The sequence below is a fragment of the Chamaea fasciata genome, unplaced genomic scaffold, assembly GCF_029207755.1.
Source record: "Chamaea fasciata isolate MVZ Bird 193981 ecotype frontalis unplaced genomic scaffold, bChaFas1.0.hap1 SCAF_3, whole genome shotgun sequence".
Lineage (NCBI taxonomy): Eukaryota > Metazoa > Chordata > Aves > Passeriformes > Sylviidae > Chamaea > Chamaea fasciata.
The window spans coordinates 90,725,723-90,752,203 of NW_027094088.1; the positions used below are offsets into that span (position 1 = coordinate 90,725,723).

The following is a 26,481-nucleotide window of genomic DNA, read 5'->3' on the forward strand; positions in this document are numbered from 1 at the left end:
CGGGAACTGTAGTCTCCGTGAGTGGGAATCCCGGCAGGCGCGATCCCGGGGGCAGGAGCCGAGGTAAAGAGGCGCGGTTCGGGAGCCGCGATTTCCGCTGTGACTGCGGTCAGGCCGGGACCCTGGCACAGGCGAGTTGCCGACGGGGTAACGGGAGAGCGCCGCGGCTGTGGAGATAACAGCTGTGCTGAGGCCATTGAATCTCGTGGCCCGGTGATTTGCCCGTCCAGTTCAGTGAGCACAGTTGTCACCTGCTGTCAGCACACGCCTCGTCAGGTTTTCTAAAATTGGACTAAACCTATTTTTTTTAAAGCGTATCACAGTCTTTTTGTTCCAGGAGAAAACCACGTGTATGGATTTGTGAACCTTTGTGCATGTCAACTGCCCTGAGCGTTTTCAGGAGGAGGATGAGGAGGCGTGTGTCTGCTCTGGAGGGGTAGGTGTGCGCTCAGGCTCGGGCAGCGGGAGCGGGAAATGGGAATGCAAGGGCTGTGGGAGCCGGCACCGGCAGTGGGTTTCACATCCAGGTGACTGCAGAGCTGCTCTGTGGAGAGGAGAGAGTGTGAGGCAAGGGGGCTGCCCGACAGGCCGGGAGCCGGAGGTGGTGGGGAGCAAGGGGGACTGGGTGCCGCTGGTGGGCTGTGTGAGCAGCTGAGATGACACAGCATGACCACCTGAGGTTTTGAGATGGGCTGCTCATGGCTACAACTGGTTATCATTAGTGCTGCTTCTCCTTTGGAACTGGAGTCAAAGCTGCTTTTTTCCTACGTGGGTGTGACCCCTCTTAGATATTAAATGTTACATGTTAGTAAAAAATCCTTTACTGTGAGGGCGGTAAGGCACTGCCAGAGGTTGCCTTGAGAAGCTGTGGATCCCCCATCCCCGGCAGTGTTCAAGGCCAGTTTGGGTGGCGGTCTGAGAAACCTGGTGAAGCGAAAGGTGTCCCTGCCCATAGCAGAGGGGTTGAAGCTATTAGGATCTTTAAGGTCACTTCAAATCCAAATAATTCTATTATTCTTTTGGGACTGAAGAAGCCTTGCCTGTAACAACGGAAAAACGGTGTCCTGTGGCTGTTGCTGGGCTGAGTGCATTATACTATGGGATTAGGCACGTGGGATGTAATATGGGTGGCTTAAAGAAGAAATTTCATGTAAGTGTACACTGCTCCTCCTGGCTTCACTGAGAATCATGCCTGTCTGTTAGGGGGAGTTTGAGTCTGTATAATATATTCATGTAAATATAAAGATTAGCCTCTGACTAGATGGGGTGGGGGGAGGCACCCAGAGCTTTGTTTTTCCCCACACTTGTTTTAGGAAATGAATGTCCTGTCATACACTGTACTCCTGAATTACAGCACCAGCTCATCCTGTCTTTCCAATCCCTGGGAATTAACTCTATGATTTACTTTTAAAACCTAAGGGATGAAGTGTAAAAAGAAGCTGACACTTCCTGAATCACTATTACAGTCCTGATAATGAATTGTTTCAGAACAATTTTTTGTTCCTTGTTTTCCTTTTCCTGCCCTTCCTGTTACGTCTTAGGCTGACTCAGAGCCGGGCTGAGCTGCTGGTGCTTGGGTGAGGAAGGCACAGGCCCCTCTAGCAGCACTTATAATGTCGATATTCTTCCCATTTGTTCAGTTTGGTATTTCTGCGTTCTAGTTTTGTTGTTTAAACTCCTCTCTGAGATGTGAGAGAGGCCCATCATCCTTGTGGGGTTTGTGTTTGTTCAGCTGGGTCTTGTCACAGAATCACAGAACTGATGGGTTGGTAAGGAACTCTGGAAGTCATCTAGACCACCCCCCTGCCAAGGCAGGGTCACCTAGACCTGGTTACACAGGAACACGTCCGGGGGGGGGCTTTCATTGTCTCTGGAGAGGGACACTCCACAACCTCACTGGACAGCCTGTCCCAATGCTGTGCCACCCTCAATGTAAAGAAGTTCTTCCTCACGGTTAATGAAACCTCACGTGTTTCAATTTATGGCTATTGCTCCTCGTCTTGTCACTGGGCACCGTTGAAAAAGAGTCTGGCACCATCTTCTTGGCACCCATCTTTGAGATACTTCTACGCGTTACCGAAATCCCCTCCCAGTCTCCTCCAGACTGAATGGCCTCAGCTCCCGCAGTCTCTCATAAGAGAGATGCTCCAGAGATGGTTTGGTTCGGTTTTTTCTCGCCAAAACCCAGCTCCGGGCCCCCTCTGCGCGGGCCCCGGCGCGGCTCCCCCGGCGGCAGCCGTGTGGCGCTGTCCCCCCGCGGGGAGCCCCGGCGGGCCGGGCCGGGCCGGGCCGGGCCGGGCCGGGCCGGGCGGGGGGCGCGGGGCCGGGGCGGGGCCGCGCCATGGGCCGAGCGAGGCCCGCGCGGGGCCGCTCTGGGCCGCAGCTGCTCCGCGGGGCGGAGGGGCCGCGCCGCCGCCATTCCGAGCCTGTTGGCAGGCCGGGCCGGAGCGCGGAGACCCCTCCGCGGTGAGTCCCGCCGGGCATGGGCATGGCGGGCCGGGGGACGTGCGTTTCTCTGTACAGCGAGGAACTGGAGCGGGGGCACTTGAGTGTACAGGGGCCGAGGCTGGGGATCGGGCGCCGCCGCAGCGCGGAGGCCGGGCGGGAGCCGGGACCTGGCCTGAGCGGCGATCCCGCCATCGCACATCTGTCCCCGCCTTGGTGTGCCGCTCGTGAGGCATCCCCTGAGTCCTGTATAACACACGCTCCAGCCGCTGGGATCGCACCCATGGACACCCACGGCTTTGAACCACGCCTGTCTCTGTTTCCTCCTAGTAATACCTTCGAGTAATTGCCACAACGCGGGACAAGCTTAAAAAGGCACATGCTGTTTGTTTACTCTCTGCATTTCTCAGCTGTGGCAGAGTGAGCCGGTTTCGCTTTCCGTTCTCGGTGCTTCAGCACTTCAAACAGGAGTGGATACTTATTTAAAGGGTTCATAAGCAAAATAGTAGGTTTGAGTTGTGCTTAGTGAGAAAGTACCCTCGATACATTGTACTAAGCTTGCTGTTAAAGGCGTTTTACTGTTTGATTTTTGCGGGGAAAAAAGTATATAGGTAGAGTCTGAGCACGGTGTTACGACATGGTGAAAATAAGGGGTTTATATTTTCCTCTTTAGTGTCGACTAACTTCAAGATATTTTTACTTCAAGATATTTTTGCAGTTTGTAGTTACATCCTCTAATGATGTGAATTTGTGTAGATTGTACTTTTAGATTAGAAGATACATGGAACCCTGCAGACTGTTTGTCGGAGACTCGTGCCCTTGTCAGTGATTTCAGTGGGACTCAGGCGAAACAGTCTGAAGGCCGAGTAAAGCAGATTTTTAAAACAATCTCACTATCAAGTTCAACAAGAAATGGTGCTGATTGAATTAATCAGAGAAGACTTCATTTAAGTTTTGTCAGTGGATTTTCATCCAGGTGGATTTTTGCTTTCATGGGAGCTGGGCTAAATGCTGAGCATCCTGGCATGTTTTTTAATATGCATTCCTCACTGAAATAAGTGCTTTCTGACTGGTTTGGTAATTTTGTGGGTTTTTTCTTTTGTTTTTCTTTCGTTTTTCTTTTGTTTTTCTTTTGTTTTAGAGGTGATTTTTTGTTATTGGTAGGGGTTTCGGGGGTTTTGTTTGTATATTGAGGGGTTTTGTTTGATTTTGTTTCGGGTTTTTTTTGCTCTACTCACTTTTATTCCTCAAAAATATTTCAATTAGTCTTTTTGGTCGCATTTGACACCAGAGCTGGAATTACAAAGATATTTTCATACAAGTTTTGTGAAAATTGGTGGCTGTGGAAAGGAGAGGGACTTAAATTGGTATTCTCAGTAAGGAATAAGCAATTTGGTTCACCACTTCATCAGTCCAAGAGACATCAGACAAACAATCTATCCAACCATTGGTGATTATTGCTAGTAGTGTTAAACATCTTAAGTTTTGTGGTGGTTATCAAATATGAGGCAAGGGTGCTCCTTAGTCTTCAGTCACAGTTCCCTGAAAGGGGTATGTGAATGGTAAATCTTGGACAGCATAGGAGTCTGTGCATTTTAAGACATCACATCTGTTAGGATCACAGTTTCAAAACTCTGTCATCAGGGCACTATGTGCAGAAAAGTCCACAAGTCCCATCTGTGTTGATTTGAAATTACTGTATAAAATTGTTTGGATAGTAATAAATTTTAGATTTTCAGACTAGTAGAACATGCAAGATGCTGTCATTGTTTGAAATCTTGTTGCCAAGGATCTGAATAAAGGCTTCTGAGTTACCATCCAGTCACTGACCAGTTGGAGTAAGCAGGTTAAAGCTTTTTAACCTGGATGCAGAGCACTGAACATAGCTTCATGCTGTTCAGGTGCCCAACCTTAAAACAGCTGAAAAGGAACTGGTACTCCAAACTGCTGTTGTTACAGACAGGCTCTGTGTTCCTTGGCAAATAGTGAAAATGTGGGTTAGGTCTTTAATGTAAGGTGCTCAGTCCTGGTTCTCTGTAGTAGTGAGTGTGTGCAAAGAAACATACTGCTAGAGGGCAGTTCCTCCTGCCTGTCTGAGACACTAACTGCCCAGTGTCTGAGATAGATTTAGAGACATGATGCACAGTGGGTAAATTGTCAAAAGTTGGTGTTTTTTTAACTTCAGATTTCGTGATCTTTATTCCTGTATCAGTATTAGTAGGGCTAGTAGGCTTAGAAGATGGAAAGTAAAGGATGTTCACAACATCTTGCATCTACAGGATTGTGGCTCTGCATTAATGTCAGTTCAGAGTTCCAGTAACATAATCGCATTACTTCTAAAATCATAATACAGCTTTGTGAAATAAGGGAGATACAGGGCTACTACAAAAAAAAAAAAAAAAAAAAAAAAAAAAAAAAAAAAAAAAAAAAAAAAAAGTTGTGAAAATGTAGTTAAAATACGCATTACAGAAGGCAAAAGTCACGAGCCATGAATATTGTTGTCTTTTTAAGAGGTGAAGAATAAGAAAATGCAGTAACCAAACCTTCATTGAGGGGAATTGTTTTGTTTCAAATGTATGGTTAGTTTACATAGAATAGATTACATTTTTTGTAAACTGTAGTGGAGGAAATACCAGCAACAATTACATTAAACTAGAAACAAGAAGTTTTTTACTTTACTATCCAGCAGAGATTCTGTGGATGCCCCATCACTGGAAGGATTCAAGATCAGACTGGGTCAGGCTTTCAGCAGTCTGGGTACTGGAATTTGTTTCAGCCCATGGCACAGGGGTTGGAACTAGATGACCTTTAAGGTGCCTTCCAACACAAACCATTCTGTGATGTTTTTGTTCATGCAGTGTCACAATGGAAGATTGGATAGATAATCTGATGTAGTCACTACTTCTAGAGACTGATTCATGCTTAGAGTTACTGTAGTAAAATACATTTGGAATTACATGACATGAATGTAATATTCTTCCTCTGCACACTTCTTTTAGAGGAATGCATATGGCTATGCTCTCTCACATAGGACCATATGGAAATTCAGGATATTGGTTTAACTGATGGCAGTGTGACTTGTAAGATGGTGACTTACATGCCTAAAAATTTGGCTGGGACAAATCCCCTCCTGTTGTATTGTAAAGCTTAATTTTTTTCTGGTAGCAGACTGTTTTCTCCAGGCTGTGAGACTTTATCCTGTAACTTCAGCACTCCCATCAGGGCTGCCTGCAAGCTTGCTGTAAGGTACCTTTAGCTTTAGCATGGGACTGGCTTTGGGGATTACACCCAGTTACATCCAGATATAGGCTGGCCCTTTCTGGTGAGAGACCAGGACAAGTGTTTGTGTATGGCTGACAGGGACCGTTCTCTTGGAAGAGAGTGGAGTCTGTGAACAATCTCAGGAGGGTACAGAAATCAAATGGATTATGTTCTGTGCTTTCAGACCAAAGGCTAAGTCTTGAAAACATGATTCCTGCAACTGTTTACACTGTCCTGAGTGCTCTATATTTATGCTGCCACAGAAAGAACTGGTTACACTTGGAGGAGAAAAAACACAGGAAACTCCAAGGACTGAAATGCACTTGCAGCTGAAGTATCTTCATCATGAATAGGTACAAAACCATCAGACAGCTTGGTGATGGGACCTACGGCTCTGTTCTCCTAGGGAGAAGCATTGAATCTGGAGAGCTAATAGCCATTAAAAAGTAAGTGTTTTCATACATTACTTAATAATGCATGGTCCAGGTTTTTGCTTTCTAGGTCCGCATCAACTTGATCATGCTCGTTTGAGTACTTCACATTCTGTGCAGCTTTGTAATATGGAGCTTATTTGGGCAGCATGAGAAAGTTCCTTGCATCCTCCAAAGCTTCAGCAGGAGATAAAGAGAGTGAGATCTATAGGCTTATTGTGTAACAGCTCTGCTGCTGTGTGCAGTCAAACATGTGTTTTATGTATTATTTAAAGTATTCTGCAATGCTGCTTTAGAATCTACAGCCCTTTCGCTGCTGATTACATGGGACATATATTTACTAGTCTAATTTTCAATGGAATATTAATACTGCAGTGTTAACACAACTGATCTCATTGTCCATTATTGTATCTTTTATACTATTATATATTGGACTTTTCAGCTTAAGATTTTTTTTGAAATTCCTTGAGAAATTCACTTGATTTTCTCTTCTGCTTCAGCAGTGACCTTAGTTTGTGAATGGCTTATTTGTCCTAGCTATGGTAAAAGACAGCTGTAAAGCATTGCAGGCACCTTCCTGAAATATCAACCATGACCATGACAAGGGACAGGCTTGTCAAAAGAGTTTTCAGTACCATGCTGTTTTGTATGACCCGTCAATAGCTGGCTTTATCTGCTTGCTGAATCCCCTGTGCTGAGGGTATTTTGCCTGTATCAGACCTTGCTAGAAGCACCTTTAGTTTGTAATATGGGTAAAACTCAAAAAAATCAGAACAAGCCAGAAGTATTCTCTTAGCTTAGGTGTTAATGCCTGTCCTGTGTTAAAAACAGAAGTGGCCTGGTAACTGAGTGCATGAGACAGTAACTGCAAAAACATTGCTCAGAAAAAAAAAAAAAATCCAGACCCCTTCATGGCATGAAGGGCTTGTAGTTCTTAAATTACTCTAATTGTAAGAGCTGATTTCAAAGTGGAAACTTGTTACAATAGTAATTCTAAATTATCATTAAAGGTAAAGGCTCAGAACCTCAGAGAGTGCCTAACTCCCTCTGAAATCCAGACTCAGTTGAGTATTTTTGTAAGTTTTAATCTGTGATCTTCTGTGTGCATTTGTGTGTGAGCCTTCATCCTTTTGGTCCTAAAGCATAGAGTTACATCTCAAAGAACTGAGTGGTAATCAAAATGCTTATGAACACACAGGACCATGTGTTACACACAAACACTGTGTTCGGGGCTATAGTCTGTCTTAGGAGAAAACTGCCACACAGTTTGTTTCTGTTAGAGCAGAGTTGCTTGTAAGCTTGAAGGGGAAAGCAGATTTGGAAAAGCAGTTGGCATGATAGATGCACCTTGCAAGGGAAGGAGAAACATGAGGAGCAGTGGACAAAGAAAAATATGGAAATACAGTAAGATACTAAAATTACAGAGAAATCAAAATATAGAGAAGAGGGGCAAGGAGAATATGATGAAATTGGAGACCCAGTGAAGTGATTGGATCTTCATTTCATTTGTTTCAAAACCTTTCTCTGAGTTGTTCATAACTGTCAAAACTGCCCTTGTTCTTTTTACAGTTAGACTCTGTTTTTTACAGAAAAAAACTGTTAAAAAACCAGCATGCTTGGCCTTGTTGAAGGCTCTGAATTATTTTCAGCAAGATATATAAACAGAAAAATGCAATTCTGTGCAATCCTATTATTATTTGACTGTAATTCTATTTGAGTGTGTAGTCTAGTAAATCAACTTGGTTATCCCTTGCCTAGAGATGTAACTTTTTTTGACAAAGGGGCTAACATCTTATGTTTTGATGGAAGAACTCAATTGTTAACATGCAGTGAGACTTTTGGTTCTAAGAACAGCTGATGTTTTCAATGCATTAGTCATTATTTTCCCCTCTACTTTTGTAGAATGAAGAGAAAGTTTTATTCCTGGGAGGAGTGCATGAACCTTCGAGAGGTTAAGGTACTTGTTTTGTTCAATGGTTGACTTCAAATTCAGCGATCACTGTTACATTTGGGGGTAACATCAAATTCTTTACAACTTTTCTGTCAAAGCACTGCTCCCAAAGTGAGCTGCAGCATATGACATTACAGTTCTGTTTCCTGACTCCGCATTGGAAGGGAGTGTCAATAGTCTTAGAAAAATGCTTATTGAAATTCTGTGGCCTTACAAAAATGATTTGGTTGTAGAGAGCTGATTCCTCCCTGCAGTGAGGGGTGTGTGAGTGAGAGCTTTCATGTCACAACACCTGGAGTTGATTGGTGTTTGTTTTTCAGAGCTTGAGAAACATGCACTTTGTGCAGCATTAACTTTTGTATGTGCAATTGTTTATAGTTGGCTTCCGGACAGACATTTAGCATGAAATTCTGATGCTGACAAAACACTGGCGGTAGGCTCTAAAGACCTCTTTAATTTATAGTCAGCACTGAAAACATGCAGAAAACCTAGGTCGTTTTTGTTATGGTACCATGTGAAAATGCACATCAAATACACTGAAAATCTAAGAGGAAAAGAAGGAAGACACAAGTTTGCTAGTTTCAGCTATGGTAAAGTTAGTTTTCTTTGTAGCACGTTCCCTTCTGGGGGTCTATGTTTTGGATTTCTGACCTAAACAGTCTTGACAACACAGGCGTGTTTTAGTTGCTGTTGGGCAGTGCTTTCACCACCTCAGGCCTTCTCTGTTTTTCATGCTTCCCCTTCAGTGAGTATGCTCAAGGTGGGCAAAAGGCTGACAGGGGACACAGCCAGGACAGCTGACCAAAGGGGCATCCCATGTGACATTGTGCTGAGCAATGAAAGCTGGGGGGAGGAGGAGGAAGCTGGAGACCTTCAGAGTGTTGGCATTGGATTCCCAAGTAACCATTATATGTGATGGAGCCTTGCTCTGCTGGAGGTGGCTGAGCACCGACCTGCCCATGTGAAGCAGTGAATGAATTCCTTATTTTGCTTTGTTTGCATGCTTGATTTTTTGCTTTACCCATTAAACTCCATATCTCAGCCTATGAATTGCTTCACTTTCTGCCCTTCTGATTATTTTCCCCATCCCACTTGGACGTCTGAACTGCCCACAGAGGTTAATCCACAATACCAAGGAAGTCTTTCCAGGGTTGATTTTAGTCTTGACTGTAACCTGACTGTTGCCAGTGCAGGTCCAAGAAGAGTGTGAATTCTGCCCTTGGGAAGTTTCTTTCAGAGAAAATGCAATTGTTTTAGTGCTTACTTACCATGATAGCAGATAGCTGGCTTCTGAATGAACAGCACATTAAATTGCTGCATAGACTGTAGATCTGGTCTTTGTTCTCAGAGCTGTCTGATTATTTATGACACCAAAGAGTTTTTGAAGTTAATCTTTCTGCAACAGTGAAATAAGTTGGGTTATTTTTTGGGGGAGTTTTTTTTGTTTGTTTTTTTTTTTCTATTTCTAGTCTTTGAAGAAATTAAACCATGCCAATGTGGTAAAGCTGAAAGAAGTTATCAGGGAAAATGATCACCTGTATTTTGTGTTTGAATACATGAAGGAGAATCTTTATCAGTTAATGAAAGAGAGGTATGTAACAGCATCACCCCTTCCTGATATAAATTAATTACTTGTGTAATGTGCTTTTAACATCCCTGATACTGTTTGAAGGACATTGGATCATTTGTTTAGGCTTGGATCACTATAGCTTAAAGTTACAGGCTGCAGTAGGAGTTGTGACTGTCACCTTTGAGCGTATCCCAGCCAGTCTAATGAGAGTTTCCAGTGTCTTGTCCCAGATTAGTGTGGTAGAGGAGTATGATGTTCTTTTGAGAGGTAGGAACTGTGGGCTTTTAGCAGTCCTCACACTGAGAAGGCATTGGACCTAGAACCTCTGATGTCTATGTAGGTACTCCAGTGGTGCTTTTTTATAAGAGTGTGGTATCACCATCTCTTCTTCTATGGCTTCCTCAAATAAATTAATAAATAAAAAGTAGTTGGAACAGTAATAAAGAGGTGTCAAATTTTGGATTGCTTCCAGGAATTATTTTTCCTTGCAATTTGGACTGACATGACCAAAGACTGTTTGTTTCATTTGTCAGCATTCTGAATAAACTCTGCCTTTTTGATATTTGTGGGAACATTAATAAAGTCTTAATTTTAGCCTTTGGGCCCTAATAACATCCACCAGAGGATAACTGAGGGCAAAATTCCTTGCTTTGAATTGTTTCTCTCTATGGACCATAGTATCAGCCTGGCAGATGACAATAATCTTCCTTGATTTAACAAAGTAAGGTTATTGTTATTTTATGTGGCATTCACACAGATATACTATACCTTTTAAAGCATAAATGTACTTACTATGCACGCGCAGGTATAGAAAACTGTAATTTAGTTGGGCACATATATATGGATATATATACAATTATATGGTATATAATTATATGGTATATAATTATATATATGGATATATATTCTATGAAATCATGAACTTTGAAAATATGGTTCAAGTCTGTATTAGAAGCCTATTATCTTTGGGAATTTCACAGAAATGCTTAATATCCTACCTTCTGATGAAAACAAAATGCCCAGATGTCTCTAAAAGTATGCTTTGCAATGTACTCTCTACGGTTTAGCTAGGCCTTGGACTTGGTAAACGTTGTATAAGTCAGACCTTTAAGAATGTGACTTATAACCTTAATTCTTAGTTAAATGGCCAGTTTTGTGCCAGGGGACTGTAGAGGAAATACTTTTCTTCTGTAGCTAGAAAAGAAAGTAGGCAAACACGAAAAGCTGACTAGCAGTTTTATTTGTCATTGCAACCTTTTATCTTTGGTTCATTAGATAGCATAAGCTAATGTATTAATTTAATCATTAATAATTATTTCTTCTCTTTTATTCCACAGAAACAAACTGTTTCCTGAGTCTACAGTTAGGAATATTATGTATCAGATCTTGCAAGGGCTTGCATTTATTCATAAGCATGGTAGGTTATGTTTTAGCTATAAACATTCTGAATTAGAGACAGATAGTGTTTTTGTAAGTTTTTTGATTAATACACAAGCAATTGCATTACTAACTTTAGCAGAAGGAATGATCAAAAGAATGGCTCTGTATGAGAGATTCAGATTACTGAAAATACTGTATTTCTGGATGTTTGCTCGGTTCCTTTTCTGTAGATTTCAACTTTGTCAATCTGGTAGCTGGCCACTCTCAAACTTGTTGGATGTTAATGAACACATTTCTTAATAGATTTTAAGGTCCCCTGAGACTGAGAGTAAAGAAGAAATCACTCTTTTCTCAAGGTACACACAGATAGAACACAAGGTACATGCAAGGTACACCTGAATAAAACGCATTCTCTGTAAGATATATTTAAGGTAGTAAAGTCTGATTGACAAGCAGCTTTCGCTGCATGGGCTTCCAACTATTATTTACAGCAGTGATAAAAGCTAAAGCTGATGTACCAGTAGCAAGACCCACTTAACTCCTAAAAAAATCTCACAACAAACACCTTATTTTAACAAAAACTTCCTCACTGTTTTTTGCTGACCTCTGCAGTTCTGTCCTCTAGATACACTGTAGGGTCTGTTGCTGGGCAGCTCTCTGGGTTAGCAGGAGAGAACTGACATTGCTGGCCAAAGTCCTGGAAGTGAAAGGCTTATAAGGACCTGAAGCATTACACTTGATTTAAAATACACATTTAACTGTGTTTTGCAAAATATTTTCCAGCTAATGACTTTATTCACTCTTCTGATGGGGCTTGGATACTCATCTGAAACTTAACCATAAATTCCAGTCTGTTTCAGTGACATACATAGTATGTAAAAACAGAAAAATATTATGATTGATTTGCAAAAATCTAAGCCAGCTTTTTTCAGTAAATGGTCAGATGGATCACAGACTTTCAGAACAGCTTTTATTGCTATTTAACTTACTATAGCTGTGAAGACTGAACAGTTCAATGTCAAAACTGTCTTTTTCACTGACCTACTAGCACACTAGACTTGTATTTCTACCAAGATGTCGCAAATCTCTAGTTAAGAGCACCTGGAAATGTTTGGCAAGCCCAACAGGATGGTTGTGATGGTATTGTGGCTCACAATAAGAATGTAAGAATGAGTGTCCCAAGATTGTGTCCGCAACAGTTTTGGAAAAAATCACATGAACATTTTTCCCTCTCTGTATTTCTCTGTTCTGCTCCTGTGTGGCATAGAAATACTTGCCAAGTAAACTTCTTATATTCTATGTCCATCCAGATTCTTAAGCATCTTTTTATATTTGAGTACACAACAGATTGCTCTTTTTTACAAGTTTGTCATTAAATAAATTGCCTCAAGCATTCTGTTGGTGCATGTCTGTGCAGCAAAACACAGAAGTGGTTGTACTAAATGCTAAGAGCAACCTTGATTGCTTTGCCTGGTACCTTTCACAAAGAAGCAGCAGTACAGGCTGGCACCAGAAAATCAACTCAGCATCCCTAGGAAGAATGCAGTCTCCCCATTAATAGATACCTACAGCACTATGTCTTCAGTGCTGTTATGCATTAATCTAACAAACAAAAGCTAATCTAGTTATACTGGACAATGTAGACACATCCTATGTCAATGTTTAGTCCATTCTCTGTGGGAGCTTATTCAAAGCCATGGAAAAAGTGACCATGTTGGAGTCTCTGAAAGGAAGTTCGGAGAGCTCCAGTAAGGTACTACAGAGGGAGCTGTATCTAGGAATGGTGGTTTAGATGCTTGCAAGAAAAAAGCAAAAGGACAAGATTTCTGGGCTAATGGTGGAAGCAAATTTCAGAGACAGTAGTCAGTGATATTCCAGCCCTCTTCTCTCCTTTTTATTGAAAGAGCTCTTGCCAAACATTCATTCATGATCAGTTTTTGCTGAATGCAGGGAGCACTAAAAAAATACACTGAGATCCTCTTACACGGTGTTGAGTAGTTGAGTGCTTGCCGATTATGTTCTCAGATTCAAAAAGAAGTTCAAAGGGCAAAAACCCCCCACATTTTAATTTATATTATGTTTAAAATAACATATATGTAACTGATTGATAACTTCATTGGATAGTTTCCAGTTAGAATGAAACTAGCATTAAAATGTTCTTTTTTTTTATGTCAGAGAAGAGTCAGTTGAAAGAGAGCTATCTGAACAAGTGCTCTGAATTGTTACCAGATAGCCCACTTGTGCATCCTGTTCTTCACAATCTAACTGTACAATGCTGTACTGACCAGATCTGCTGCTCACATAAGACTTTGATGTCTGTGTTGTGCTATTCCAGCTTCAATGCTAAGAACTAAAGCAAAACAATCTAGTTGGAAAGTAAAGGATACTGCCCTGAGTAACATTGCAGTCCACAACAGTATTTCATTTGAATTTCAGGGTTCTTTCACAGGGACTTGAAACCTGAAAACCTGCTTTGCATGGGACCAGAACTTGTGAAAATTGCAGATTTTGGCTTAGCCCGGGAAATCCGATCTCGACCTCCTTACACGGATTATGTATCTACAAGATGGTAAGTGCTAGTACTCACCTACATTAAAGGAACTTGAAATCAGCACTTGAAAGTAGTACAGTACTGATTTGGTGCTGATTGTTATACTACTTTTGATGCCTCCTTGTTATGAAACTTTTATTTAAACTTGGCGTAATTTGAAAAGCTTCAGTTAGTGCAAGACAGTTTACAGATACAGCAGCAGAGAGGGAGTGTGGTAAGGCAGGTGGGAACATGCTAGGATTGCTGTGTGTCAAACAGGTGTAAGAGAGTTTAGAGAAGCTTATGTAGTTTTAATCAAAAAGAAAAAAAGTCTGTGTACAGGAGGGGAGGTTTTTAAAGAATGTTTGCTCTCAATAGCGAAGAATGAAGAGGTGAGTGATTTTATGTATGTTTGAATTGTGAATTGTTTGAATTGTTGGGATTTCATTTTCTTTCTTTCCTTTACAGGTACAGGGCTCCTGAAGTACTTCTGAGATCCACCTGCTATAGTTCTCCAATAGATATTTGGGCCGTTGGTTGCATAATGGCAGAAGTTTATACGCTGAGGCCTCTCTTCCCAGGCGCCAGTGAAATTGATACTATATTCAAAATTTGCCAAGTCTTAGGGACGCCAAAAAAGGTAACTCAAGTGATATTCCAGACTGCAGTAATCCTGGAGCTGTTCTACAATACACAGTGGCATGGTAGCAGTAAGCATAAAAAGAATAAATTTTCCTGCTTACTATTAATTTAGGGTATTGATCTCAGATATAATAAACTAAATTAAAACTTACTTTCTGTGCAGTAAGCATTTCTGTGCAGTAATTATGCTATAAAAATGATACACAGAGAAGGAAAAATAGACCCCTGCACAGCAAACAAAGTCCTTAGACTGTAATTTCATTAGATGGGAATTTAATTTTCTCTTGTACATTGCATATAAACCTATGGTTTAAGAGGCTAAAAGTTGGGATCATGGCAAGATTCCTATTTCCTGATTCCATTTGTGCCCTTGACTCTGTCAGATGTACAGCAAGAGTCACCTCCCACCAGAGGTCTGAGGTGGAGATTTTTAGTGAAATTTTCAATATAAGACCAGAGTAAGCTGGACACAGTCTATTACTGGTAGAATATGTGTGTTTAGGCACTGATACTTTACAGCTGAACTTCTGTTGTGTTTGAAAATCTTTCTTCCAGAACGACTGGCCTGAAGGCTACCAACTTTCAGCTTCCATGAATTTTCGCTGGCCTCAGTGTGTACCTAACAACCTAAAGACTCTCATACCTAATGCTAGCAGTGAAGCAGTGCAGCTCATGAGAGACATGCTGCAATGGGACCCCAAAAAGCGGCCAACAGCTAGTCAGGTTTGATTTTGTTTTCTTTTTCTCTGCTTGTGATTTTTTTCTGTTACTGCAAGGAACAGTCATATAGCAGTTGCTCAGGGGTGCAGGAGAAGAGGAGAATCCAAGAACAATTTGCAAGACAAAGGTAATTAAGAGAGAGTAATCAATTTTTTGCAAGAAACATCAACTGCTTTGGGTATCTGCTCAGTGATCAAAGGTGTGACTGCAGCCTGTAAATACACGTGAATTAAGTGTAATCCAATCACTGTGAATAGCAGCAGAGTGATGGTAGGATGTATGGCTGAAGGCTGTGATGCTGTTCTTTCATTGTGGTGCACCACAGAGTGACTGGAATCTGGTTCAACCACCTTTCCCTAGGCAACCTGTGCCAGTGCTCAGTTACTCTGAGAGTAAAAAAGTGTTTCTTGATGTTCAGAAGGAGCTTCCTGTGTTTCAGTTTGTGCCCACTGGCACTGGGCACCCCTGAAAAGAGACTCACTCAATCTTCTCTGCACTTTCCCTTCTGGTTTTTTGCATACTTTGATAAGATCCTCAAGAACCTTCTCTTCTCCAGGCTAAACAGTGCCAGCTCTCTGTCTTTGCTGATACTTGCTTTACTCCCTCCCCCCCCCCCAAAAAAAAAAAAAAAAGGAAATTAAATTTGTACTGACACATAGGACTGGGCAAATGAAAAATTTGGTTTTCTAAGCCTACCATCTTTATTACTTTTTAGGCACTTCGATACTCATACTTCCAGGTTGGGCATGCCCTGGGCATTCAAGAACTGGGAAAACAAAAGGAACTGCATAATAAATCATCTCTGCATATTAAGCCTGTCCCTCCAGCACAGCCCCCTCCAAAACCTCATGCCCGAATTTCATCAAGGCCTTTTCAGCAAAGCCAGTCTTCTCAGCACGTGGTGTATGCATGTAAGACAGATAACTCTGGGGCTGGGCACAGTAACTACTTACAGGAGGACAAGTCTAACCAGGTTCTTCTGCCTGCAATTCACAATAAGGTTCCTCAGCAGGTAAAGGTCCATCTAGTGTAAGATAAGCCTTCTGATATACTGCCTTTTTTCCTTGTGTTTCTTTTTCTTGTTCTCTTTCAAGGTTCTTGTACTTCAATAAAAGGACAGGGAATAGAACTAAAAAATGGTTCCAATGTTCCAACTTTCTGCTAGAAACTGGAAGTTCCTCTATTGAAATCTGAATCCAGTTGCTGTAAAACAAGCAAGTCAATTTCTGGTTTTAGAGCAATTTTGTGCTTCCTTTTTTTGTAAAGCACCACTTACAGGATGACACTGATTTCATATGAGTAAAAATTATATACAGTGTTAAAAATATTAATGGGACTGATGCCAGATAGAAAAGTATTAAGCTAAATAGTATTGAAATGAAGGAAAGGAGACTATTGCCTTCATCCATTAAAGGCATCCAGTTTACTGACGGGGAATCATAGTCCCTTTGGTCTTCTATACTGGACATGGAAACCAACAGATTCTTCTTGCAACGTGAGAATTTACCCTTTCTGTCCACTAATGAGGAGACTGGGTTCATAAAATAGGTGATGAGGGCAGACAGTACAAATGCTGCTGCTACAGGGTCAGTCATAAGCATGGTCTGTACTGGCCAGTGTCACACAAAGTCAATGTGCCTTAATGATTGAAAAGATACAAATTTGTACCTGTGTTGTCTTTCAAGAGAAAAAAAAAATTAATGTCTAGACACAGGCTTGTGGAAACATAAGTGTTCATGCAGTTTTATACTCCCAACATGGGTCTAAAAGCAAAAATTAGGCGCAAGGTAGTGGTTTGGGAGGTGCATGCTGAAACATGAATAGAATTGGAATGGAGACCCAAGAAATTTCTTCTTCTGTCAGTTCAAGAGATTTTATTACAGGACAAAAAGCAGAAGATATATAATCATGTCAGCAGGCTACAGACTGTGTTCTTAGCATGTTTAATGGAAGTTGAAGATTGTGTTGTTACAGCTCTACTACCACTATTACACTTTGAGATAGGGGGTAAAAAAGTCCTCTTTTTTACTGTCACCTAGTTTGTGTTCCAAGCATGTGGGTTTGTTTCTTTTCAATCTTGATAACAGAAAACATCTGCTGGGTCTGAGAATATAAATAGTGAACTTAAACCAAAACCTAGGCGAAGATGGGGACATCTTCCCAGGACAGTTAAGAGTTCTGAAGACTGGGATGACTTGGAAGACCTTGATTTCAGCTCTTCCATCATAAGAATGGACTTGAAAAACAAGAAGAGACAGAATGATGAAACTCTTTGTAGGTAAGGGATTTTTTCATGTGTATGTGCTATTTGGTCTGTTTCTTTGGCCTTTTCCTCTTTCTTAGTAACGTTGCTCTTCATGCTTCTTTGTATCTAGAAATGTATATCTATATAATTTAGTGAGGGTTTTTTCCCCACTGAAAATGATCCCCAAATTAATTTTTTGATATATACTTTGGTTTTATATGTGGACCTTTTTGACATATTCCACTGCATACAAACTGTTCTGGACAAGTCTGAGCTATAGTTTCCATGGATGGTATACAGAAGAGAAAAACGTAATGAGTGATTTATAAAAGCTTTAAAAACAGTACATAAGGGAACTAGAAGCATAAATCTGATTTTCAGAGGCACTTGTATGACTTTGCGTTCATAATATTCCTTGTTGTCTGTCTGCGTATGGTGTAGCAAACACATAAGAAAATGATTCCTGGAGATGGGGTGGAGTTGAGAAAGTCAGCTGTGAATAAGCATGTGCTATAAGAATTGGAATTCTTATATTCAAATATTCGTATAATTCAATTTTTGAATTTCAGATTTGAAAGCATTTTGGACCTGAAGCCTTTGGATACTGTAGGTTCTGGCAGCAGTGCACGAACTTCCCATGGGACCTTTTTGCGGCAGGACACTCCCACATTGCGAGTTTCAGCAGCAAAGCAACACTACTTAAACCATTCTAGGTATCGGCCTGGTTAGTAAAAAGTACTTTCCTTTTCTTCCTGCAATTCCTACAGGAGTATGAAATAGTCATTGGTACATTAGCTCTTAACCTTTGAACTTGTGGAGGGGGGCTCCTGCTCAAAGAACATGAGGACAGAAAGAGCTTTCCTAATGTAGATGGCCATGACACAAACGACATTCTAGTAGTCTAGCAACTGAGGAGTGGTGCTTACAAACAAGGAGACAGGATTGTTGGTACTTCTTCCTCCTGATGGATACTCTTACCCTTAGAAGTGTGTTACAAAATGTCTGTAATTTGCCAAACTGTTTCCTGTCTCCGTAAAAAGTAGAAGACTGGTCTTCTAGACTGGAAAAGAAAGTTCCATATGCTTACCTTGTAAGTGTGCAATACCATGAACAACAGGCAAACTAGTAGTGGGAATATGCTTTGCTGTAGTTTGGGGTTCAGCAAAATGCAGATCCATGTCTCCATAGAGAATTACATGCCTGTCTTCATGATAACCTCTGCTATACTCACACCAGTGCCGGAGCAGGATGAAGTACAGGAAGCAAGACAGCATGTCTGCCAATATTTAAAATGAGATGAATATAAATGTATTCTTTCTCATAAATTCTATTTATAATGTTAGCTATTTATTCACTTGTAGTACTACAACTTCAAAATTAATTAAGTAAACTAGAAGGTATTATGAAAGCAAACTCAGTCTTTTTTCCTGAAACAATTAATTGACTTTCAAATTGTCTCACTTCAATTGAGTTTTGGTAGCTAAAACTTATTTTACTAGAGGAAGATTCTAAAACACATTGATCCCAAGACTGCTTTAGCCATATCATAAATTGTGACTGCATCCTTGAATGTTAGGTGCCCTGCTTAAATATGGGATCTAAGTTAAATACAAATAATAGTTATCGTCTGAACTATAGTGCAAACTGTTTGCGTGCTCTGAGGTTTCAGTAGAGACACCAAAGAAAAGTACAGTACTATGAGAAATGGAATTGCCATTATTACCTCTCAGGTTATCTTGTTGCTGTTAGGCTTTTACAGGAGGCACAGATTTCATGTACATAGCAAGGTTCACTTTCTGTGATGTGAGAATATTTGTGGCCTTGATGTAAAGACCCTGTCCTGTGATATAAGCAGCCTTTGATGCAAGTGGAACTGCTTATGTTGTGATGTTTGCAGGATTAGGGCCTGTGGCCAGTTATAGCATTCCTGTATTATGAGAGGATGGAGAGTGACTCAGAGTTACTGAGAGGGAGAGGTTTTGCTTAAGTTAAACCAGACATCTGCTCTAAGATTGTGCATCAGGTGGAATGAATGCAGGCCTGTGTGGCAACAGGGATTTTAGTGAAGTAATCTTTGCATTTTTGCAATACAGGAATGAGCACCAGGAATAGCATAGTCTCCACTTCAAACAAAGAGTCTGTTCCAGCTAATCACTGGCCCAGTTCTGGTTTGTCTGGGAATACTTCTGGTTTGGGAGGAAGTACTACCAACAGGATGAATTCAGGTAAGAAGCTGTGCTTAGGACTCTGAGAAATTACAATAAGTGATGTCTGTGCAATTCCCCGCTGGTGTATTTTGGAGTCATCCATCTCCAAAACGTTGTCAGCTCTGAAGATAACCTGCTAATAACCCTGTCCTTTCTTCGTGTTAAAATGGGTTATGAGCACTCTTCTTTGGAAGATAGCCTTAAACTGAAACACAGTCATTTCTTCTAATGAAAAGTCTGAGGTATCCCATGGATAGAAGGCTGGACATCTTAGGTCTGTTCAACCTGAAATACTTCATCTTGCTTTCAGTTTCCCTCTTCAGTTTCTTTAAGTCATGTTTTCTGGTTTCCAAATTATTTTAGTCCACCTGGTGCACAAATGGCTGTCATTACAGGAGGAAGCTGGCATAAACTGAACTAGCCATACACATCACTCTTGTTAGATGAATTAAGCAAAGAAAATCTGTTATTATGTCTTTCAATTGATGTTGTTTAAAATAATGTAGTAATTATAGTTTAAAAAATTCAGACAAAAAGCAAAACTCTTCAATTTTCTTCTTCAGGTTTTTTTTGGCATTTGGTATTTCAGGTATTTAATCACTGTTGTTTGAGTTGAAGTAATTAATTTGTAGATTTTTACATTAGTTTTTATCAGATATAAAATGTTGATAACACATTGATGTTTTAGATTGTATTTATTTATTTCCTTTCTAAACTGTGGCTTCAGGTTTTCATGTGATACAGTTCTGCAGTGCCATACTTTTTTTGCATATGTTGTTTTGAAACTGTGTTATTGCCAAAGTTTGTGTTGAATCTTGGCCCAAAGAAACATTTTGGGCTTCTAGAAACTTGGGTTAAAAAAACCAAAACAACTTGAAGTTTTGGATGCAAATTTAATCAGAAAATCATTCTTTAAAGATTCAAGATGGGAGGACACTGTAAATAGCTAAACTACATGAGAACCTTTATATACGTAGCACATCTCCTTCCTGGCTCTTGTACAAGTTTTTGCTTCTTTTGTAGCAACATAGGATGTAATTCAATTTTTCTCTTATTTATTATTTATTCATTTATAATTTATTCAATTATTCTCTTATTTATTACCATAATTTCCCACAATAGGCTTTGCCAATGCTCTAGGCAGTGGCATATGCCTCTATATATAGAGGCATATATGCCTCTATAGCATAGGCATATGTGTGATGGCTCTGCTCTGTGCATGGTATGATGTGTCCCTCTGTACTATAACTCTAGACTGTTTTGTTCAATTTCTATGGCTTATCCTACAGATCAGTCAGATCTGTTCCTGCTTATCTTAGGGACAAGTTTTGTAGCTGGCTTTCAAAATTTGAAATGTGAATCTGTACCACATTTTTAAGTTGTGCTTAAAACAGCCTTCACTAAGAGCTTTGTGTAGCACCAAAGCCTCAGACTCACTACATAGGAACCAAGAGTCAATATATTCTTAGCACATAGTTGCTGAAAGTCAAGCAAGATAGTTCCAACTGAAATGCTAAGTGTTGGAAGCTTTGAGAAACCTTGAAAAAGCTGAGATGTCAGGGAGAATTTCTATTCTCCCTGACAGGTACAATTTGTACTTGTTTTCCATTCATCTCTAATGCAGTCTGATGCTGACAGTCTCCTGAGTGCAGATGTATATTTAGGAGCTGTGGATTTCAAGTGTCTTCAATTAAGTTCTTGTTTTGATCAGTCCATGATCAGGCTTGGTCTTGAACAAGATCCCTCAGGGCACACCTTTGTCATGTGTTGACAGCATGGGAGATCCATTGTGTTCAGATATCCCTTGCCATTTCTTTCAGGGCCCGTAGGATCAAGCAGTCTAACAAGTGCTTATGTCCCTTCATTTCTGAAGAAGGAAGTAGGTTCTGCTGGGCAGAGGGTTCAGTTAGCACCAGTTGTGGATCCATCTTCTGGTGAGTCCAGCACTAAAGTTCTCTTGGTCAGTACTCCAGCAATGCTGTATGTTTGCAGCACTAAACTACTTATCTTTGCTCTATTTTGTTTGTCAGCGTATGACTGACTGGAAGTATTGTTTGTAACCTTGCAGAACTTCACATGGAAAATTATTTGGTTTGTGTTTACTTTTGTTTTTTAAATATGTGAGTTTATCTACGGCCTTACTTCAGTGGGACCTGGAGGATGGTGTGAGAGCTGGCACAGAATTCACACTTGTCAAATCAGTGATATAAATACTCTTTGTCTGCTAAGGTTTTAGGGATTGGATCCACTGTTGCTTCCAATCAGCAAACTTCGTTAAAAAAGGAGGTTTATTTCGTGAAAAAGGAAGGATCTGGACCTGCACCCACCTGTTGCTCAGTGTGGACAGCTCTCACTGAACCTTTATATCACAGATTTTTTTTGTCCCTTAGATTTTGCATCTCTGACATCAGTCAGACCCCTTCTTGGATGGCCATCGTTCAGTTCACCTACCAAAAGCTCGCCAAGGTTGATGCCCCTCCCGCCAGCAGCGGAGCCGATCCACGGGCGCGTTGACTGGTCTGCGAAGTACGGCGCTCACCGGTGACCTGGGAAACACCTTCTGACCAGGGCGTGCTTCCCAGGAAATGCTGGCCAACCTGAGACCATTTCATATGGCTTTATGTACCTGGACATTTAAAAGGAGCAAATCTTCCACGAATGAGACATTTTGAAGGGTTTTTTTTACTTGCCTGCATTAATCTGAATGCAGTCTTGTACCTTTTTGTATAAAAATATTTTGTTATATATTGGGTCCCGTTATTTTCATTAAAGTGATACATTTTGTATATAAGGCTTAGGAAATTTGGCATTTTTATACAGCAAATTTTTATAATGAACTTTTTAAAAAATTAACTTTTTTATTAGATTCAACTTTTTTATAGAAGTGGATAAAAAAACACAGTGCAATATTGCAGTGAAGGAGAAGTAGCAAGGAAGGGGCATTCATCAGACATCTTCCGAAGTTTATGTGCTAATTGAGTCAGTGTAATTTCAAGTGATGCCTTGTCTCAGTGCCACACTTCTGTTGTCCTATGCTCGTTGCTTCATATTGACATCAGAGGAATGAGTTGACTTAACAGTCTAAACTCTCCTTCGCAGTCACTGAGAGATTGCTGAACGATAGTGGGAGGCACCTTTTTTTTAATTTATTTTTGCCTTTAAAAGGTTTTTTTGTTGGACTGCTATTCAGATTTACCAAATTTGAGGACTCTTGTTTGGTGAAGGGTAAATACTCTTCTGTAGGTCCATTTTCCTTTTTCCTGCTTAAAATTTCTTCTTTGGCATTGTTCACTATGAAATAGAATGTGGACCTACCGCTGTTAAATTCATGTAAATGGTCTGATGATTTCTAAGGAGAAAAAGCAGATTCTGTTTCTTTTCTTCTGTTGCGAATGTAAGATCTGAAGACATATTAAAGGCCATATTAACAATTAATAAATAACTAATAAAACTGGTTTCAGAGTAACAAAATATTAATGATACACCAGCAACATAGTTTAAGGAAACAAGATGTATGCAGCTGACTTACTTTTCAAAACTGTTTTAAATCGTTTGCTGTTTTAAATCAAAAAACCAAACAAACAAAACAAACAAAAAATGAAACAAAAAAAGAAAAACAAAAAACTAACCCAGAGGAAATGAGTCAGTCTAACCTTACTTATGTTTATATTCAGTTCTTCTTCACTCAATACATCTTCATTTGCAATGTGAAAAATGTGTCAGCTTCCATAAATAAGGCCCAGAGGCTCTGCAGGAAAAAATGGAATGTTATGTGGTCCTGTTAAGAAAATGTAAAACTGTGACTGATATTGCTGAAATTGATACAGTTCTTTGAAAAGCAGTTTAACTCAGTTTATGAGAGTATGATTTATATCAAGTTGTAGAGAAAATATAAAGTAGCCCCATAATCTGGTTTAGTTCTGCTGTGGAAAGGAGTGCCAGAGTGATCTTTTAGATCACAGTCAGCATTTGTCCATTCCTACACCTCCATAAAAACTGTTCAGTGCTGTGGGAGAACACCTTCCGTCGCTGTGTTCTGGAGCAGTGCTGCCAGAGCTGAAGTGTGCTGAGAAAATGCATCTCCCTGCAGAAGTGTGCAGAAATGCTCATCTTTCTGAGGAAAATTGTTTATTTACAAGATTTAAATCCAGCCTAAAGGGATCAGAGCGGGTGCAGTTCTCAGCTTACAGCCATTTCACAGGAACTGTGGCTTGTGTGTCAGTGAGATCCTCTCCAGGGGATCTGCTGGCACACACAAGGGGCAGCTGCTGTGGTTTTGAGACCGAGAACAGGTTCTGGCCTTTTCAGTGCTTCCCATGGTGAATGTGTGGGATTTTGAGGAAACTGTACCTTAGAGTAAGCTGCTGCCGCAGTGCTACAGGGGGAACCACAGGGAGCACTGGTCACTGTTTGCTTTTATGGGCTCAGCCCACAGTGAGACAGTACAAGAAAAAGAGGAAGCAAAAGTGTGGATGTAAGATTTACACATGCCAAAGACATCTTCAGTGTCCTGCTGCTCTGTTATCTGGGCATAGAAAGTACTAACTCCAAACCATACCTAACTGCTTCCACAGCAGTGATGCCAATGTTTAGCAGTGAAGTAAAGCAGCCATTTGATTTCTAAAGCACACCCTGATGGGTGTCTTGTGGGTAAGTGGAAGGGGAAATATGTATATTTGTGTTAGAACTGGAAAGATAGTTGTTTCTCTTGGTGGAAATAAATGCCTGTATTTATGTATACATGTCATTTAATTTATTTTATCACTAGGTAGTTTGTCTCAAGAATGAACACCTTGAACCCATCCCAGTATCCCTAGACCTAAGTAGGCTATTTAAGTAGTCTGGTCTGTACACTTAGTTCCTACGAGTGGAAGGAGACAAGTCATGAGAACAGGCAGCTGAGGCTTGGATTCATCATACCTAAGGATGAGCTCCTTTGTTGTTAGGTGACTTACCCCCGGTGAGTGAGAGTCATGTCAAAGGAAATCTGTCTCATTTGAGAATAGACTAACATTCTGGAGATACCTGAGTCTCTCCACTAAAGAGGGGGACAACTCTTGTCAGATTCAAGTAACACAGGATGAATCTGAACCTGGCCTCTAATCTCTGAACCTTTATCAGACAGAGATTCTTTTGACTCTAGCATTCAGGCTTTAGTCAGTGCAGTGAACAGATTAGAAAAATAAGTTGTACTTCTAATTTTCTTTTTTTATATCTCCTTTCCTAAGTTAAAGCCTTTTATTTTGGGGAAAAAAGCTAATAATTTTGACGTTCAGAATCACAGCTAGCTCTAACTTAGTGAGACAGAAAATTAGCTATATGTAATGGCTGTATCCTTTACTTAAGCAAATTCTTACTGAAGCTGGAAAAGTTCTTTTCAAGCAGGACGGAGCTGAGTTTATGTATTTTACCATGCTGTCTCTATGCAATACAGATCTGGAAAAGATGGAGGTCTTTATATACTGGAATCTGGACAAGCAGCATATTTGAGAACTTATTATATGTAATCTACTACTTTGTGCTTTAATATTTAGTAGCATCTTTGTGGAAAATGTTTTTAGAATTGTACTGTTTACATTTTCTCAGGCTTAGGCATAACATGTAATAATAAAGGAGTCTGATGGTGGATTCATCAACTCTGTAATCCAGATTTTCCAAAACATAGTGTGTAAAGTGCGAGCATTTTTTTTCATGCCAGCAAGGAAAAAAAAAACCAAAACAGAAAACCCATTTCTATGGTGTTCCTGTGTCTCATGTGGCTGTTGGTAGGAGCAGGATGTTCCATAACATGAGGTGAAAAACATATACTGAAAGAACATTTTAGAATTTACTATGGAAGGAGGGGGTGGAATTGTCAGAGATGGGGAGAAATAATGGTTCTTGTTTATTCAGTGTTTTTGTTCCAAAACATTCTAAATGCTTGTTTCATTCCTTCTGTGCCAAATGTCCTGCCCAGAATAAAGCTATCCTTGAAGAAGTACTGACTGACTTGCTCTTTTACTCAGTTTTTAATGAAAGCACTTTACTTTGCCATTTGTTTGGTTGGGTTTTTTCAGTTGAGGTTCAGTTTTTTTAATAAGCCACCTTGGAGGGGCACTGCATGTTCACTGGCCACATTGAGTCTAAGCATGTAATTTCTGCAATATACTGTGACCTCCCTGTAAAACTGATCACTTAGCCTTCCTTGGATGTCAGCTTCTCTGAAACTACCTGCAAGACTGAATTGTAATATGCATAACACTTCAGAAGGACAGCTAGCTGAACTAAATTTTGTGGGTCCCTTCCAAGGGAAATTATTCTATTTTGTTCTGTTCCTGCTCTATTCAAAGTTGCTCTCAGTGTCTTGTGTCACCTCTTTAGCCTTCTCCCCTGGCTTTCAAGGCAGTAGAAGCTGAAGACAGCATATAACTTACAAGCCCAGCCCTTTTGTTAGCTGTTTAAGTGGGCTGAAAACCACTTACACAGGTGAAGAACTAGGTGAAAAATACATTTACATGTGCAAGGATTCCAGTTTTACCTGGCGGAGGGGGGGAGGGATTGTGTCATGTGAGGAGCTCACGGATTCGTAGGTGACTGGGGAATTGGAGAAGCCATAAAATAAAGACGGGATTTGCATACATGGGCACGTAAGGCACAAAACAATGGCAAACTGCCCCATGCAGCGCCTCACTTGGATGTGTCTGCAGTCTTGGAAGCTTGACTACCCTACGTTCTCCTACAAATGGACCTTGAGCTTGTTTGGAGGTTCTAGCAGGGGAGCGCAGCTACCGTATACCCTTGACCGATGAACGGTACCGTCTCTATCGGGGAGGTCGTCCTCTTCGACCGAGCGCGCAGCTTCGGGAGGGACGCACATGGAGCGTTGAGGGAGGAAGGGGACACCCGCCTAGCCAGCCAGATCAGCCGAATCAACCCTGGCGATCAATGGGGTGACAGATGTCGCAGCCAGATCGCCCTCACATCCAGACAACGAGAGCTCGCAAGGAGTTATTTATACGTCAGTACTGCCGGTACTCTCTACGTCACGGCTAGTGACAACGGCCAACAATGCAGGGACGCAGCGCATGGAATCATCACTTTACAGCGACAGAACCTTCCG

General features: G+C 40.8%; 1 protein-coding gene across 6 annotated transcripts; it reads left to right on the plus strand.

Moving 5' to 3' along the window:
- The first annotated feature begins 21 nt into the window (after positions 1-21).
- On the plus strand, positions 22-25,366 carry CILK1 (ciliogenesis associated kinase 1). 6 transcript variants are annotated; one of them, XM_066179775.1, is made up of 15 exons: positions 22-63; positions 338-436; positions 5,970-6,152; positions 8,040-8,094; positions 9,558-9,679; positions 10,996-11,075; positions 13,475-13,607; positions 14,037-14,208; positions 14,766-14,933; positions 15,646-15,942; positions 17,018-17,208; positions 17,745-17,899; positions 19,269-19,400; positions 21,203-21,316; positions 21,773-25,366. In XM_066179775.1, exons 3-15 carry the CDS (start codon positions 6,052-6,054, stop codon positions 21,925-21,927), a joined length of 1,875 nt encoding a protein of 624 aa, XP_066035872.1. In that variant the 5' UTR covers positions 22-63; positions 338-436; positions 5,970-6,051; the 3' UTR covers positions 21,928-25,366. The 6 variants fall into 6 exon arrangements, with proteins under 6 accessions (XP_066035872.1, XP_066035873.1, XP_066035875.1 ...); XM_066179776.1 differs by lacking the exon at positions 22-63 and having other exon boundaries at positions 106-436; XM_066179778.1 differs by lacking the exons at positions 22-63; positions 338-436 and adding an exon at positions 2,354-2,466.
- Positions 25,367-26,481: the final 1,115 nt, after the last annotated feature.

Bases quoted from the DNA above. Each gene is read 5' to 3' on its own strand.
- CILK1 (XM_066179775.1), top strand. From the start codon at position 6,052: ATGAATAGGTACAAAACCATCAGACAGCTTGGTGATGGGACCTACGGC. The intron at 14,209-14,765 runs GTAACTCAAGTG...TCTTTCTTCCAG, and splicing joins TCTTAGGGACGCCAAAAAAG to AACGACTGGCCTGAAGGCTA. The intron at 15,943-17,017 runs GTAAAGGTCCAT...TCTTGATAACAG, and splicing joins ACAATAAGGTTCCTCAGCAG to AAAACATCTGCTGGGTCTGA.